The sequence below is a fragment of the Drosophila erecta genome, unplaced genomic scaffold (assembly GCF_003286155.1).
Source record: "Drosophila erecta strain 14021-0224.00,06,07 unplaced genomic scaffold, DereRS2 tig00000021-arrow-pilon, whole genome shotgun sequence".
NCBI classification, from domain to species: Eukaryota; Metazoa; Arthropoda; class Insecta; order Diptera; family Drosophilidae; genus Drosophila; species Drosophila erecta.
In genome coordinates, this window is record NW_020825198.1 from 25,668,455 (window position 1) to 25,683,670 (window position 15,216).

Consider the following 15,216-nt stretch of genomic DNA (forward strand, 5'->3'; position numbering starts at 1 on the left):
GTGTTGGAAATTGAAAAGTTTAGGTGTTATTTGGAGCTCCTCATAACAGACCATGCTAGTTTACTATGGCTTATGCGACAGCCCAGCGTTTGCAGGGCTATAGGTTCTCTATAAGCCATAGGAGAGGTAGCGAAAATATAGTGCCAGACGCCCTTTCAAGAATGCACGTGGAGGAGGTGTCAGCCATTGAGCTGATTGAGCTAGAAATTAATATCGACTCTGCATGTTTTGATTCGGAAAATTATGTACGAATGCGAAATGAATCGGAAACTTCAGAAGGAAATTATTCAGATATAAAAGTATTGGGTAAATATTTATTTATTCGAACTAAACATGAAGATGGCACAGATTTAGGTATGCAGCAGGCATGGAAGTTTTGGATACCCAAAGGATTAACAGAAAGTGTCATTCGTCGGGCTCACGAGTCAGTAGTGACAGCTCATGGTGGCATGGCTAAGACCTTGGAGCTTATACGGCGTAACTTTTATTGGCCAGGCATGGTGTCACAGGTGCGCTCGTATGTTCGCGCTTGTGTAAATGCACTAAGGCCCCAAATCAATCCTTAAAGCCTCCTATGGGTAAGCCCGCCATATCTGACAGGCCATTTGAACGTTTATATGTAGATATTTTAGGTCCCTATCCGAGGAGCAAACGAGGATATATTGGTTTGCTCATAGTGGTTGATCACCTTTCAAAATTTCATTGGCTGTGCCCATTGAAAAAATTTAATACTTCCCCAATAAAGGAATTTCTGCAAGATCATGTATTTTTAATAATATACTTCCCCAATAAAGGAATTTCTGGAAATAAGTCAAGCTAAAGTTCGAATAGTAATGTGTAACATTTTTTAAATATAGGAGACAAATCTAGCGTATACATTGCCACGGGCAGCGGAGCACCCCGGCTGTTAGAGTGCACGTCTCTGCGGATAGGGCTCCACAGTGACTTATATCGGGGTTCTAAGCAGAAAAAGATCTGCACACCTTTTTTGTGGAAAACTAAAAAACCTTGGAGAGCAGCGAATGAAAAAATAAATATAACCTCTGCATCTATACTCTACATCTACATCTACACAAGTGTAAATTTTTTAATCAATTAAATTAGGATAATTAAATCCCAACAACAATTCCTCTGGGCCCATAGGATGGATTTGGGTAAGTGAACTTATTATTTTCTTTTTATGTACACTTGCTTACGTGAACATATTATACAAACATATCAACAAATACATACATACTTAATACCCTATAAATTGCACAATCCCTACATAAAGATAATTAAAGAATTGACAGGAGAATATTAAAAGTGAAAGACAAGAAAGTGAATTTTACATTAAACAGAAGTTTAGTGAAATTTAATTAGTGAAACAGAATTAAAAGATAAAATTAAACAAAATTACCGAAATTTAAGAAAGAAATAACTAAAAAGACCATGAATTAGGAAAGAAAACAAATTAAATAAAGTATTAACTGAATTCAAGTAAAGTTTGCAACTTAAACCGGAAATATAAATAAAATATTGCATAGTTTAAAAATTAAAGAAACAAAAAATATGGAACAAATAACCTATAGTTAAAGTAATTACTTAACGATAAAAAGAATTAAATGAAATTAGGTTGACTAAAATTAAATTCTATTTTTTTTTTTGCTCTAATCAACTATAAAACATGGCCTTATATACGATATTTTATTTTATTATTAAATGAATAAAATGTTTATAGTGTTTGGATAAATAAATATAGTTTTCCTTATATCATTTCCATTAGATATACTGGCATAGCGGCAGCATACACCCCTGAGCTCTTTCCATTTTAGGAAGAGTTTATGTCTCAAGGCGAAATTGTAATTTGAAGACTTACCGCGACTTCGACACTTGATGGGGGGTACATCCGTGTTGATACTTTGGTACTTTTGCAGTTATCAAAGCACCATTGTGCGTATTGCCTGAACTTCCCATCTAAGTCAATCAAATTTTTTTTTATAAAGGAAACGAAATATCTGTGAAATATATAAATTATGCTTTAAGAAAAATGTTGATAATTCTATAGATATAATAATACAATATTACTGGTATAATGTGTTTGGGAAATACAGATATTCATTCAACTGAAGTCACTATGGTACGCCTTAAATTATTTATTTATTTATTACTTCTAAATGAATAAAGTGATTCGGAGAATATTAGCTCTTCTGTTAAATGATGGTAATTTCTATAATTGGCTACCTTTTTTTTTTAAATAAATATTTTAGCACATCTTGTGAACGAAGCTTGATCAATAAACGCGTCACTAGAATCTGTTTTATATCAACATTGAGCTTTTATAACAAAACGATTTAGCAAAACGTACCGACAGGAATTTGATTCTTCTTTCGGAACTTCAGACATATGTCCCATCTGCAAGTACTCCTCAATGAAAGCTGTGTATTGGGCCTTGACGGCTGGACGATGCTCTAGTTTTCTCTCAAGAGATACGAGTCTTTGCAGGACTCCCCCAACAGATCTAAACTGAACTTGGTTGGCAATCGAACAGAATAATCCCCAGCCGGCAAGCGAGCAAAGTGTTAAACGAATTGTGCTTTACAGTCAAACTCTTCCCTAGTAGCCCAGACAATCGGCTCAGCACAAAAACCACCGAAGAAGCACCTCACGACGATCCAGTTGTATTTCCTCAATGGGCGGAACAACCGCGCACGACAATAATAAAACCATACCATTGGAGCGACTGCAGCCTCTGGAAACAACGCGGCCTAAACGAGTCTTTTGAATTAGAGGCAATCCCGACAGAAGTCTGACTTGACCAACGCATAGCAGTTCGTAAAATAGAATAGAATAGCCTATCAACAATGACGCCAATCGCTGGTGGCGATTGAACCCTGGATTCACGCGATTCAGGTTTTGGGGTATGTTCCAGTTACAAACGTCGATGTTAAAGTTGGGCAATGTTCGGTTATATTGAAAGCAATGACAGCAGTGATAAAAGTCAAGTACTCGGAGGTTCGAGATCGCAGTGTCCACTCTTAAGGCAATTAATACAAAGAGTCAGCCTTTTTGCTTCTCGAAATCGACTTGCTGGATTTAGGTTCTTAAGCTCTGACAATACTGAATTGAGTGCCCCGAACAGAAAGCACATTGAGTGCATTACAGAAAGCACATATCAGAAGGTTAAGATTTGTGGCAAGAAAGGCTGATCTACGCATATTAGATGTACGATCAGTTCCCACCTGGCTGCCTGCAAGTTAGATGTACGATCATTTCCCACCTGGCTGCCTAGCGCATAGCTTGTCAGGGCGGTCCCAGAGTCCTGCAGCGCTGCCCCATAAATGATGCCATTGATTCCCACGTTGGAATTACATTTTTGAAAACTGAGTCCTCCAAATGCTCCTCCCATTTGGACTGACTTGCCGGATCAAGCTTTTGGACAAGTATTTGGACTATTATTCATCCAGCAATTTGTTCCGTTGTACCCAATCCGTTTAGAGCGCGAATATGGGCGTTGAATTTATCCGAGATGCACTGCCCTTAGCCCAGTGAGCGAACGGTTTCCAACGCCGGGTCCCTCAAACAGGATCGAAAATGCTGCAGATTTTCTATGTTTGTGAGGTCGGATGGCTATCTATTATCGTCGTAAACATAGAATAAAAATCCAGCCAGTTAGCATAGCCTCCATCGAATTTTGGAAGCTCAAGAGGGGCAGCGATGGTGTCCTATTCCGGAGTGAACGTTTCTGATGGCCACAATCGCACGGAGAAATGCCGTCAGAAAAGGTTAAGTGGGCGTGGAATTGTGAGGCGCGCTTTGAAATCTCCCCACGCACTGAGGACTTAAGCGTTATAAGAACATCATAAAATTGTTCACTCAAATCGCTTTCAATTTGATACAAATCAAGCTCTTCAAGCTCGCTCAGAATTTTCCGCAACGTTTGTTGCAGCTCATCGAACAGCTCCAACCTCACATGCAGAACGGAATCGTCAAATTAAGTTAACGCAGAACTTGATAACGAATCTGCTTATCGTTCCACTCTGACGCCTTGCGCCTCAAAAATGTCACCCTGTTTGCATCACCAGCAACAACTACAAATTCGGTTAAAGCGGGAAGATGAGCGCAAAGAAGAATCAGCAGCAGCCTCCGTTATTTGGCTTTAATGTGCAATTATTGTAGATAAATATTGTTTATGCACAAATCACTCAGCAGTAACAGCGAAGTTTAAGCGTTACACAGCTTTGTATGATTGCACTATATATTGGTTATGCACGAATCAATCACCAGTAACAGCGAATTAAAGTTGAAGCCTTTAATAACTCTGTATAATTTGTACTAATATATATACTATATATCCAGTACGTCGGGGTCACCAAAATGGTGGGCTAATAAGAATTTTTGATTAGCCTTTTTTGCGAATAAAAGACGATTTTATGGTATTGACATTTTGTGGTCTTCCGCCAATTTAACCAAATCAAGGAAATTTTCAAGATCGCACATCGCTTCGGAACTTTTCAAGAAAATAACGTGACCAGAATGTGGGTTCAGGCCAAGCTGAGCTTTGGATTGAAACCCAGTTACAGCTGCTCACTGTCGATTACTCCGATGTAGCTGCAGCCGGAGTGTAATAATTAGGAACGCCCAAGTTATTTATGATTAAAGTGCATACTTTAAGGCAGAAATGTACATATATATGGATCAAACGCTTCAGGCGCCGTTACACATTTTATATATGATCTCGAAATGTTTTAAAAATAACGCCACTTCCAGATCTAGATTGTTAAATACAATGAATAATATAATTTGTGCTGGTCCCAATCGATTGAGCAAAGGTTTGAATGACACAATTTGAATGCAATGGCAATTAAATATTAAGTTGAAAAGCTGTATGAAAAATCACCCCTTATAACTTATAATATAACTTATAATACAAGTTCGCAACAAAATTTAAAGAGATTAATTTGGTCTTCAATTTATATTAAAAGATAATGTTCCCTTACCTGAATAAAAGTTTACTCGGTTGAAAAGCAACAATGGAAAGACACAAGACTAGCCAAATTCTGTCTGCCCAATCAATATTTGGGTTGTTTCTTGATTGACGAATGCATTGAATGAATATTTCGTCTCGTAATTCTTCCCTCTCAATGCCCAATCCAATTATATACTGAATAATGTGCAGTTCGCGCTCTGCATTAAGTTCTCCACGCATGTATTTACAGAGTTCCTAAAAATAAAAAGCAGTAATATTATAGTAACAATATTAAATAGTGGTAAGTTGAAAACAACGTTTTATCCAATTAATAGGTTTCACAATAAGCTGTGAAAAGAAGGACTGCGCATAAAGAATATTCTATTCTGCTGGCCTAAGTATATATTTTATATATTCGTTTGAATATTTTATATATTCGTTTGGCAAATATCTCCCTTCCGCCTTTTTGTCTTTTGAATTTCGCGGCTATGTACAAAGCGCTACAGAGCTCGTATCTGGCAATACTATACATAATTTGAAAGGTATTGACATAACCTACGACGCTATGCATGATTAGTTTGGATATTGCGTTCAACAGTTATAGACGTGTAAACATGGAGTTCACTAACGCCGAAATTCGCGCTTTTTTAAAGTTTTCCTTCGTTAAAGGCAAATCCGCCAGAGAAACGTTCCGTGAGATTAATGGTGTTTTGGGGGATGGTACTCTATCACTTCGAACCGCGGAGGAATGGTTTCAACGATTCAGAGCCGGTGAAAACGACACCATGGATAAGCCAGCCGGCGGAAAACCTGTGACGACAAATACCGATCAAATCATGGAATACATCGAGTTAGACCGGCATGTGGCATCTCGTGACATCGCCCAGGAGATGGGAGTTAGTCACCAAACCATTTTAAACCATCTGCAGAAGGCTGGATACAAAAAAAAGCTTGATGTTTGGGTGCCGCATGATTTGACGCAAAAAAACCTTCTGGACCGAATCAACGCCTGCGATATGCTGCTGAAACGGAACGAACTCGACCCATTCTTGAAGCGGATGGTGACTGGCGACGAAGAATGGATCACATACGACAATATCAAGCGAAAACGGTCGTGGTCGAAGGCCGGTGAATCGTCCCAAACAGTGGCCAAGCCGGTATTGACGGCCAGGAAGGTTTTGCTGTGTGTTTGGTGGGATTGGAAGGGAATCATCCACTATGAGCTGCTCCCATTTGGCCAGACGCTTAATTCTACCATCTACTGCGAACAACTGGACCGCTTGAAGCAGGCGATCGACCAGAAGCGTCCAGAATTGGTCAACAGGAAGGGTGTAGTGTTCCACCAGGACAACGCCAGACCACACACTTCGTTGATGACTCGTCAGAAGCTACGGGAGCTCGGATGGGAGGTTTTATCACATCCACCATATAGCCCGGACATAGCGCCAAGTGATTACCACCTGTTCCTGTCCATGGCGAATGCCCTTGGTGGTGTAATGTTGAATTCAAAAGAGGCTTGTGAAAAGTGGCTGTCCGAGTTCTTCGCAAATAAGGAGGGGGGCTTCTACGAGGGAGGTATTATGAAGTTGCCGTCTAGATGGAAACAGATTATCGAACAAAACGGCGCATATTTGAACTAAATCCGATTACTGTAACACTTTTTATAAAGCATTGAATAAAGAGCAAAAAAGCGGAAGGGAGATATTTGCCAACCTATTATATTATGTCGCATTATGAATCTATTTTGACCACTGTACGTGTCTGTCACATTATGAACATATTGGAATTCGTTTCACTCGGAAAGTTTGTGTGTCAACATGTATGATCACACAAGAAAATAACAACACTGCGACATATACATATGTATTCTTTTCTGGGTCGGGGTCGCCTCGTTGCGTTTATGCCTCTGGAATCTACATGTCTATCTTATCATCAGCTATCGAGGTGTTTATAGGGACGGACGTGGTCAGATAGTCTCGGGTATTAATTCTGATCAAGAATACATATACTTTATATTGGCACTAGGCAATAAAGTGGCTAAATAACATTCTCCTTCAGTAAGAATCTCCATTAGATCTGCATCCTTGAGGTTTCATACAGGGTGTGTTAGAAGTAGCCGCGTCGTTTGCGCAGTGTCGTTTTTCAAGTGCATATGTGAACATGTATATGATCTACCGCCAGACTGTTGCCGCTCACATCACTATACCGCAACACTTTCACCAATGGTTTGCAACCAATTACCTGTAAGCTACAACCCTAAAATCAGATAACGGCAACCTTACCAATGCATATATTTACAACAAATGTATGTAATTCTACAGTTCCGTGGAGAACGATTCATAGCAACGGCGGATTACTACACCAAACACACACTGGGGTCCCGCGTTGTTACACTTAAAGGAATTACATGCAATCATCAAATCATTCAATAACTGGATTAGGTTTCACCACGCACTCGTACATACAACAGTGACAAAACAAGATAGAATGCAGTAGTCGAGTTCCCCAACTACTCAGTTAGTGGAAGTGCAAGCAAAAAATTTCAACATTTCCTGGAATATAGGTAGAAATTGTGGAAAAAATAAGAAAATGAAATAAAACTTAAAAATTTAACTTCCCGATGCAGTCGCAACAGCAAAGAATCTACACCAAAAGGAAGAGAAAGGCAGACCAATCAATCTTTTATCATTTGTTTGGAAATGTACTTGGTACGACAGCAGATCGCCATTCCTTAACCAATATCCTAGAAGGGCAGGAGGCATCCCCTATGGAGCGTTAGTCATAACTTAAGCGCACCGGACGAAAATCTGCAGTCAACAGATTCAGAAGCGACAGATACAGAACCTGATCATTTGCAATACACCTTTTAAATGTTTTCCAGCCAAAACCTGCAAATAGTTTCTCTATTCTTATCGTCGTCTCGAATTCGAACCGAAACTGGGAACGGAGTAAGGTTTCACCGAAATTAAATGGATATAAGGGTATATTAATTAATCAACTCACTAACGAATATGAAGTAGTCTGAACGATTATGAAAAAACCTTGTATGAATTGGTCGTCAGTGTGGTGAATATATGCGCAATTCCATTGTCAACATTTTTAACAGCTGCGCAAATAGTTTGCACAAATTTGAGATTTAACTGATGGCCTGGAGTATCCCCGGTATCCACAATTAACAATAACGAAAATAACCTGTTTGCCTTTAAAGAATTTGGTTGTGCTCTTACATTGCGACTATGAACAAGAGAAACAACATCAATAAACTCAACCTAAAAGATGGTGAGCAAAGTGCATGAGTACTTAAAACAAAATGCATAAATTAAACCCCAAATAAGGGGGCAAAAATATTCCGAGGCATAGCCGATATAAGAGCCGCGCTTAGTGCAGCCCCTAAATGGGCAGACGCATGAGAACTTCAATAAGAACTAGAATTATTAAAGAAATAAGTTAAAACAAAAAACATCCAAATTGAAAATATACAAAGAAAACGTATACATACAGTAATACATAAATATACTTAAAAGTACGCATTATTAGAAGAACCAAAAGGGATTTCAGTTTTGGGAAAAAATTCCCAGCGGCCTGCGTCCAGTGTAAGAGTACATTCGCATTAGGAAAAAGGTTGTGCACCCCCTGAGCGCCGAACATTATTAGAATGATGGAAGACACTTATGCAGCCGATCTAGTTGGGTGCTCCAGTCCCGACCAAGGATCTGTGAACCGACAGCGCTTCCAAATGCGCACAATTTTTTGTAATACCAGTATATATAGAAACAAGATAGAATGCTGTAGTCGAGTTTCCCGACTATCAGATATCCGTTACCGTTAATTCCACTGAATTGCGAACGAGAAATTTCATAATTTTCTGGAATATCGGTAAAAACGGCGAATAAAATTTAAAAAATTAAATAAAATTTTTCAAAAGTGCGGGCGGCTTGTGGCCGGTAGAGTGGGAGTGTCAAAAAGGTTTTCGGCAAATCGATAGAAATTTACAAAACTAATAAAAAAGGAAAATATCTCCAAACATTTTTCAAAAGTGTGGCCGTGGCAGTAAACTTGCGCTGCGTCTATGTCTCTGAAAGCTTCATACGGATAGACAGACGGACGGACATTGCCAGTTCGACTCGGCTTTTGATCCTGATCAGAATATATATATTTTATATGTTCGGAAACGCATTACATCTGTTACATACTTTTTCTGTTACATACTTTTCAACGAGTATACCCTTTCCCGATTATTAGAGTCCCGTTCCTTTGCTCGTGGTAATGCGAACGTGAAATTCCCATATATTAGTTTGGCAAATATCTCCCTTCCGCCTTTTTGTCTTTTGAATTTCGCGGCTATGTACAAAGTGCTACAGAGCTCGTATCTGGCAATACTATACATAATTTGAAAGGTCTTGACATAACCTACAAAACGACTATGCATGATTAGTTTGGATATTGCGTTCAACAGTTATAGACGTGTAAACATGGAGTTCACTAACGCCGAAATTCGCGCTATTTTAAAGTTTTCCTTCGTTAAAGGCAAATCCGCTAGAGAAACGTTCCGTGAGATTAATGGTGTTTTGGGGGATGGTACTCTATCACTTCGAACCGCGGAGGAATGGTTTCGACGATTCAGAGCCGGTGAAAACGACACCATGGATAAGCCAGCCGGCGGAAGACCTGTGACGACAAATACCGATCAAATCATGGAATACATCGAGTTAGACCGGCATGTGGCATCTCGTGACATCGCCCAGGAGATGGGAGTTAGTCACCAAACCATTTTAAACCATCTGCAGAAGGCTGGATACAAAAAAAAAGCTTGATGTTTGGGTGCAGCATGATTTGACAATAAAAAAAAACCTTCTGGACCGAATCAACGCCTGCGATATGCTGCTGAAACGGAACGAACTCGACCCATTCTTGAAGCGGATGGTGACTGGCGACGAAGAATGGATCACATACGACAATATCAAGCGAAAACGGTCGTGGTCGAAGGCCGGTGAATCGTCCCAAACAGTGGCCAAGCCGGTATTGACGGCCAGTAAGGTTTTGCTGTGTGTTTGGTGGGATTGGAAGGGAATCATCCACTATGAGCTGCTCCCATTTGGCCAGACGCTTAATTCTACCATCTACTGCGAACAACTGGACCGCTTGAAGCAGGCGATCGACCAGAAGCGTCCAGAATTGGTCAACAGGAAGGGTGTAGTGTTCCACCAGGACAACGCCAGACCACACACTTCGTTGATGACTCGTCAGAAGCTACGGGAGCTTGGATGGGAGGTTTTATCACATCCACCATATAGCCCGGACATAGCGCCAAGTGATTACCACCTGTTCCTGTCCATGGCGAATGCCCTTGGTGGTGTAAAGTTGAACTCAAAAGAGGCTTGTGAAAAGTGGCTGTCCGAGTTCTTCGCAAATAAGGAGGGGGGCTTCTACGAGGGAGGTATTATGAAGTTGCCGTCTAGATGGAAACAGATTATCGAACAAAACGGCGCATATTTGAACTAAATCCGATCACTGTAACACTTTTTATAAAGCATTGAATAAAGAGCAAAAAAGCGGAAGGGAACGTAACATAACGAAACGAACATAACGGTATTTGTCGTGCTTCTACATCTATACAGAAGCAAACGAAAGAAGAAGTGGAAAAAATAACTGTTCATGGGCTAAAAATAGAAGCATTGAACTGATGCTTGTCTGTTGTCAGAAGTATTTACACACAATTTTTACACGTCCAAATTATTTACACACAGCCTTTTTAAGTGATTTTTGCGTTTTTTATTGAATTTAAACGAAATATTTTATATTATTTTAATATGTGATTATGTTAGGCCAACTAATATCTAGTTACTCCGCCTTTGGCATCAATGACTGCTTGGAGCCTTGCTGGTATTGACCGGACCAAGTTGTGCGCAAACTCAAGAGGTAATTTGGACCAAATATCCGTAATTTCGGCTATAGTTTCATCGCGCTGGCGATCTCTTTCAAATGTCCTCTGACTCTTAACATAAGCCCAGACATTTTCGATAATGTTCAGATCGGCGCTTTGTGCGGGGCATGGAAGTACCGCCTGATTTATGTCTTTCAAGAACTTACATTTCAAGGCTTACATTCGTTAAACTTTATTCTCCATCTGTATAACTTCATGCTTGGCTCTTTTATATTATTAAGCCATACTAAAGGTTTATGATCACTTTATATTTTAAATGGTCTACCGAACAAATATGACCTGAAATATTTCGTTGCCCAAAAGATAGCTAACAATTCTTTTTCGGTTGTAGCGTAATTAATCTCGTGCTCATTCAGTGTTCTACTGGCATAACAGATTGGTAGTATTAGTAGTAGTAGTCTTTACTTTTGGTAGCGATTACAGCACCTTTCATTGGTTTAAGGGTCATAGGTTTAACTACCTTGGCAATGTTAGGAATGAACTTGCGGTAGAACCCACCTAATCCCAAAAATGATTTTATTTTATTTGGTGTTTTAGGTAATCGAAATTCGTAATTGCATTAGTTTTATTTGGATTGGGCTTGATGATTGGGCTTATGGTTACAATGTGTTCCAGGAATTCGGTTTCCTTCTGCAAATTTAAGTTAGCATCCCTGAGTTTTCCAAAGACATTTCTTACAGATAGAATGATGAGTAAATTATAATATCATTCAGGTATACTAAGCAGCCTTTATAAATCAAATCCTCCAAAAGATTGTTCATACATCTCTGAAATGTTGCAGAGGCTTTTTTCAGACCAAAGGGTATGCGTGTATATTCGTATTGCCCGTATTTGGTTGAAAAAGCTGTTTCCCAATGGAATTTTTATCCATTTGGATTTGATGAAAACCCTTGGCTAGATCAATCGTTGTAAAATATTGGCATCGTCCGAGTTTATCCAATATTTCATCTAGTCTAGGAATGGGGAATTTGTCGTTAACAGTTATTTCATATAACCTAACCTAACCTTATAATCCACTACTAACCTTAATTTCTGTTTCCCAGAGGCGTCTGCCTTCTGAGGGACCACCCAAATGGGAGAACAATAGGGTGACATCGATTTGCGAATTAAACCTTGTTCTATCATTTCATTAATTTGTTTGTTACTTCTGGGTTTTCGATAAACTGGATCTTCGTACTGAGTTTGGATAACATGTTTAATAGCACTTGTGAGAGTAAAATTTTCTCCTCCCTTGTACTGAATGTCTCTATATTCGTATAGGACCTCCTTTAAACGTTCAGCTTCTGTGTTATCATTACACTCGCGTAATTCGTTATTTATAGCGAAGTTGACTATATCTTTGTCAACTGACTTGAAATCAAGGTGTTTTACATCATAGTCCACTGTGTCAATGTTTACTTTTTGAGTGAGACATTTTGCCGATGCGGTCTCCTCCTCTTGTTTAAGCTTTGGTTTAAGCTTGGGTTTGAGGCACTTTGCGGGTGCGGTCTTAACCTTTTGCTGTTTCGAATCGAATTCCTTCACTTTTGCAGATTCGTCCTTTTGTTTTGTGTCAAGGCATTTTGTGAATGTTACGATTGAAAGTTACGGTTTCTTTCTCTTATTAAAGTTTTGCTTTCGTCTCTTCGAGATATTTTCGACCTAACAGGAAATCATAAGTATCGGAAAAAGTATGGACTCAGAATTTTTGTACGGACGGACGTATTGGAGTGGGCTTCATCATAATACTCTTTTTAATTTTGATGGCCCTTTTATGGTGTATACTATCAAATCTTCTTCTTCCTCCTCTAAGCCTGCAATGTTTTCTTTTATGATGTTGAGGAACCTGTGTCGATCATTCCTTTATAGTAATTGTTATGATAGCTTATTAGAACATGGGGACTGGTTCGTTTTCCCGCGTTTTTCCAGTGTCAAAGGCAGTGCGATGGTAATTTACGTCCATCCTGCTTTGCCCACTTTGACTTCCTTGTTGTCTTTTTACCGGCCCATTATTGTTAACATTATTTGAAGTTAAAGGTTTAAAATTGCGAGGATTGTGTTGTCTGCCTTGTGTTAAATCCCTTCTAAAAGTGTAGTAATTTCCCCTCTGATTATCAGGTATAGGACGAGTCAAGTACTGATTTTGAGTAGTCATAAATTGATTTGGGTTTGCATGTTAATGTTTTGATTCGTTACAGGGTAGTAAGTGCCATAAATATTATGTCTGCTGTTGAAGTATATGTGATTATTGTTTTGATTCATATTTCCCTTGTTCTTTTGCTTATGCTTTTCTAATTTATTAAAGCATTAATTTTCGGGGTTAGCGTTATATAGACCTAACTCCATTGTGGTTTGTTTTAATTTGGCAATGGTGTTAATATCCTTACGCGCTAGTGACATGTACATTCTATCTGGCAATTTTCGATCTATTGTAGTTTTAATCGTTATTTTTTGCATTTCAATAACTTCAAGTTTATCTTATCAATAGGGTCATTTTCTAATTCCAATTTATCAAAAATATTCCAATATTGTAATTCTAATTTTTCAATAAACTTACTAATGCTACCGGGGTATGTTGTTTACTCCAGCTCTCTTACTAGGGTTACGTATGGTCTATGGTCCTTGAATGATGTTGCTAATTTTGTTTTAATTTCCATCCATGTCGTTGCTCTTGCTTGTATTACAACTTCCAGCGTTTCACCGCTCCATATATTGCACGTGCCTGCCTGGCATCTTGGGTGGGATATGGATTGAGCAGTTGCTCGAATTCGGACAACTTGCCAGGTGTGCCATCGTAGTAATGTAACTCTTTAATCTGGCCCAGTATTTTATTCAGGTGGATCTCAGAATGTTATGGAACTGCTATATTGTAGTATTTGTAAATTTCTTGATGCACAGAGTTTTAAAATGTTATTTGTTTTGGTTTATTTCAACCCACGGAATTAAAAATTTTAATAAAATTTTGTATCCGACCGCACGGGATTTTTCTAAGTTGATTTGCAGAGTTTATCTGACCACACGAGATTTCTTGTTATAGAGAAGAAGTATTTACACACAATTTTTACACGTCCAAATTATTTACACACAGCTTTTTTATTTGATTTTTGCGTTTTTTATTGAATTTAAACGAAATATTTTATATTATTTTAATATGTGATTATGTTAGGCCAACTAATATCTAGTTACTCCGCCTTTGGCATCAATGACTGCTTGGAGCCTTGCTGGTATTGACCGGACCAAGTTGTGCGCAAACTCAAGAGGTAATTTGGAACAAATATCCGTAATTTCGGCTATAGTTTCATCGCGCTGGCGATCTGTTTCAAATGTCCTCTGACTCTTAACATAAGCCCAGACATTTTCGATAATGTTCAGATCGGCGCTTTGTGCGGGGCATGGAAAAACCACCTGATTTATGTCTTTCAAGAACTTGGTTGGTACTCGGCCCTTGTGGCATGGAGCATTGTCCTGCTGCAAGATCCAGTCATTCGTGGAGAACAGTCTATTTCCTGAGGTTAATGCGTGCTCATTTAAGATATGGAGGTATCCTGTTTGATTTAGTGTACCCTCTATCGATACCATGTCTCCAAATCCATAGTAGCTTAAACAGCCCCAGAACATCACCGTGCCACCACCAAACCGATTGATTGGCTGGACGGCATTACCCTTTAGTTGTTTTGGGAGATGCATAAATTGCTTGCTAAATGATCCCTGAAACTGAAACCAGAACTCGAGAGGCTTCTCTTTATACTCCAAGGCAAATGCGAGACGTTTTTCCTTGTTTCTTGGGGTAATATCAACTACTGCACGAACAACATAGGTGTTGATGTCAACTTCCTTCATTCTGCGACGCAGTGTACTATCGCTAATATGTTTTCCAATTAAATTTTTCGAAGCTCCAACAATTTTAACGGTACTTATGGTGGGATTACTTAGTACAACTCCTATAATGTGTCTGCAGTCTCTTGGGTTCAATCCAACTTTTCGGGCAGTTCTCTTTTTATTTTCCAAATTTCCCAGTGTGTCCTTTTTTTTAACTAAATTGTACTCAGTTTTACGTGATATTTTGTACAACTCAGCTAATTTGGATGCAGAAGTACCAGCCTTAAATTTAGTGACAATCTCGGCTCGATGCTCAACTGATAGCTCCTTTGTTATTGCCATTTTACAAATTAAATGCTTAGTTTTATATATTAATTTAACTGTTAACAGTTAGTTTAAGTTCCAATTAAGCGATCAACATCAACTATAACTTCACTTACTCAATGCAAATCAAAGACTAATCTTCAATTTGCACTGTGTAAATAATTTTGACGCGTAAAAATTGTGTGTAAATACTTCTGACAAC

At 38.8% G+C, this 15,216-nt stretch overlaps 1 protein-coding gene across 1 annotated transcript in view; it reads right to left on the bottom strand.

The window, feature by feature from the left end:
* Positions 1 to 15,216, bottom strand: part of LOC26526255 (unconventional myosin-VIIa) — a 713,556-nt gene that overhangs the window by 232,908 nt on the left and 465,432 nt on the right. Inside the window, exons 15-16 of the mRNA XM_026976734.1 lie at positions 4,980 to 5,203; positions 1,859 to 1,997 (exon numbers count right to left, since the gene is read on the bottom strand). Coding sequence (XP_026832535.1) covers positions 1,859 to 1,997; positions 4,980 to 5,203 — 363 coding nt within the window. The remainder of the gene's footprint in view (positions 1 to 1,858; positions 1,998 to 4,979; positions 5,204 to 15,216) is intronic.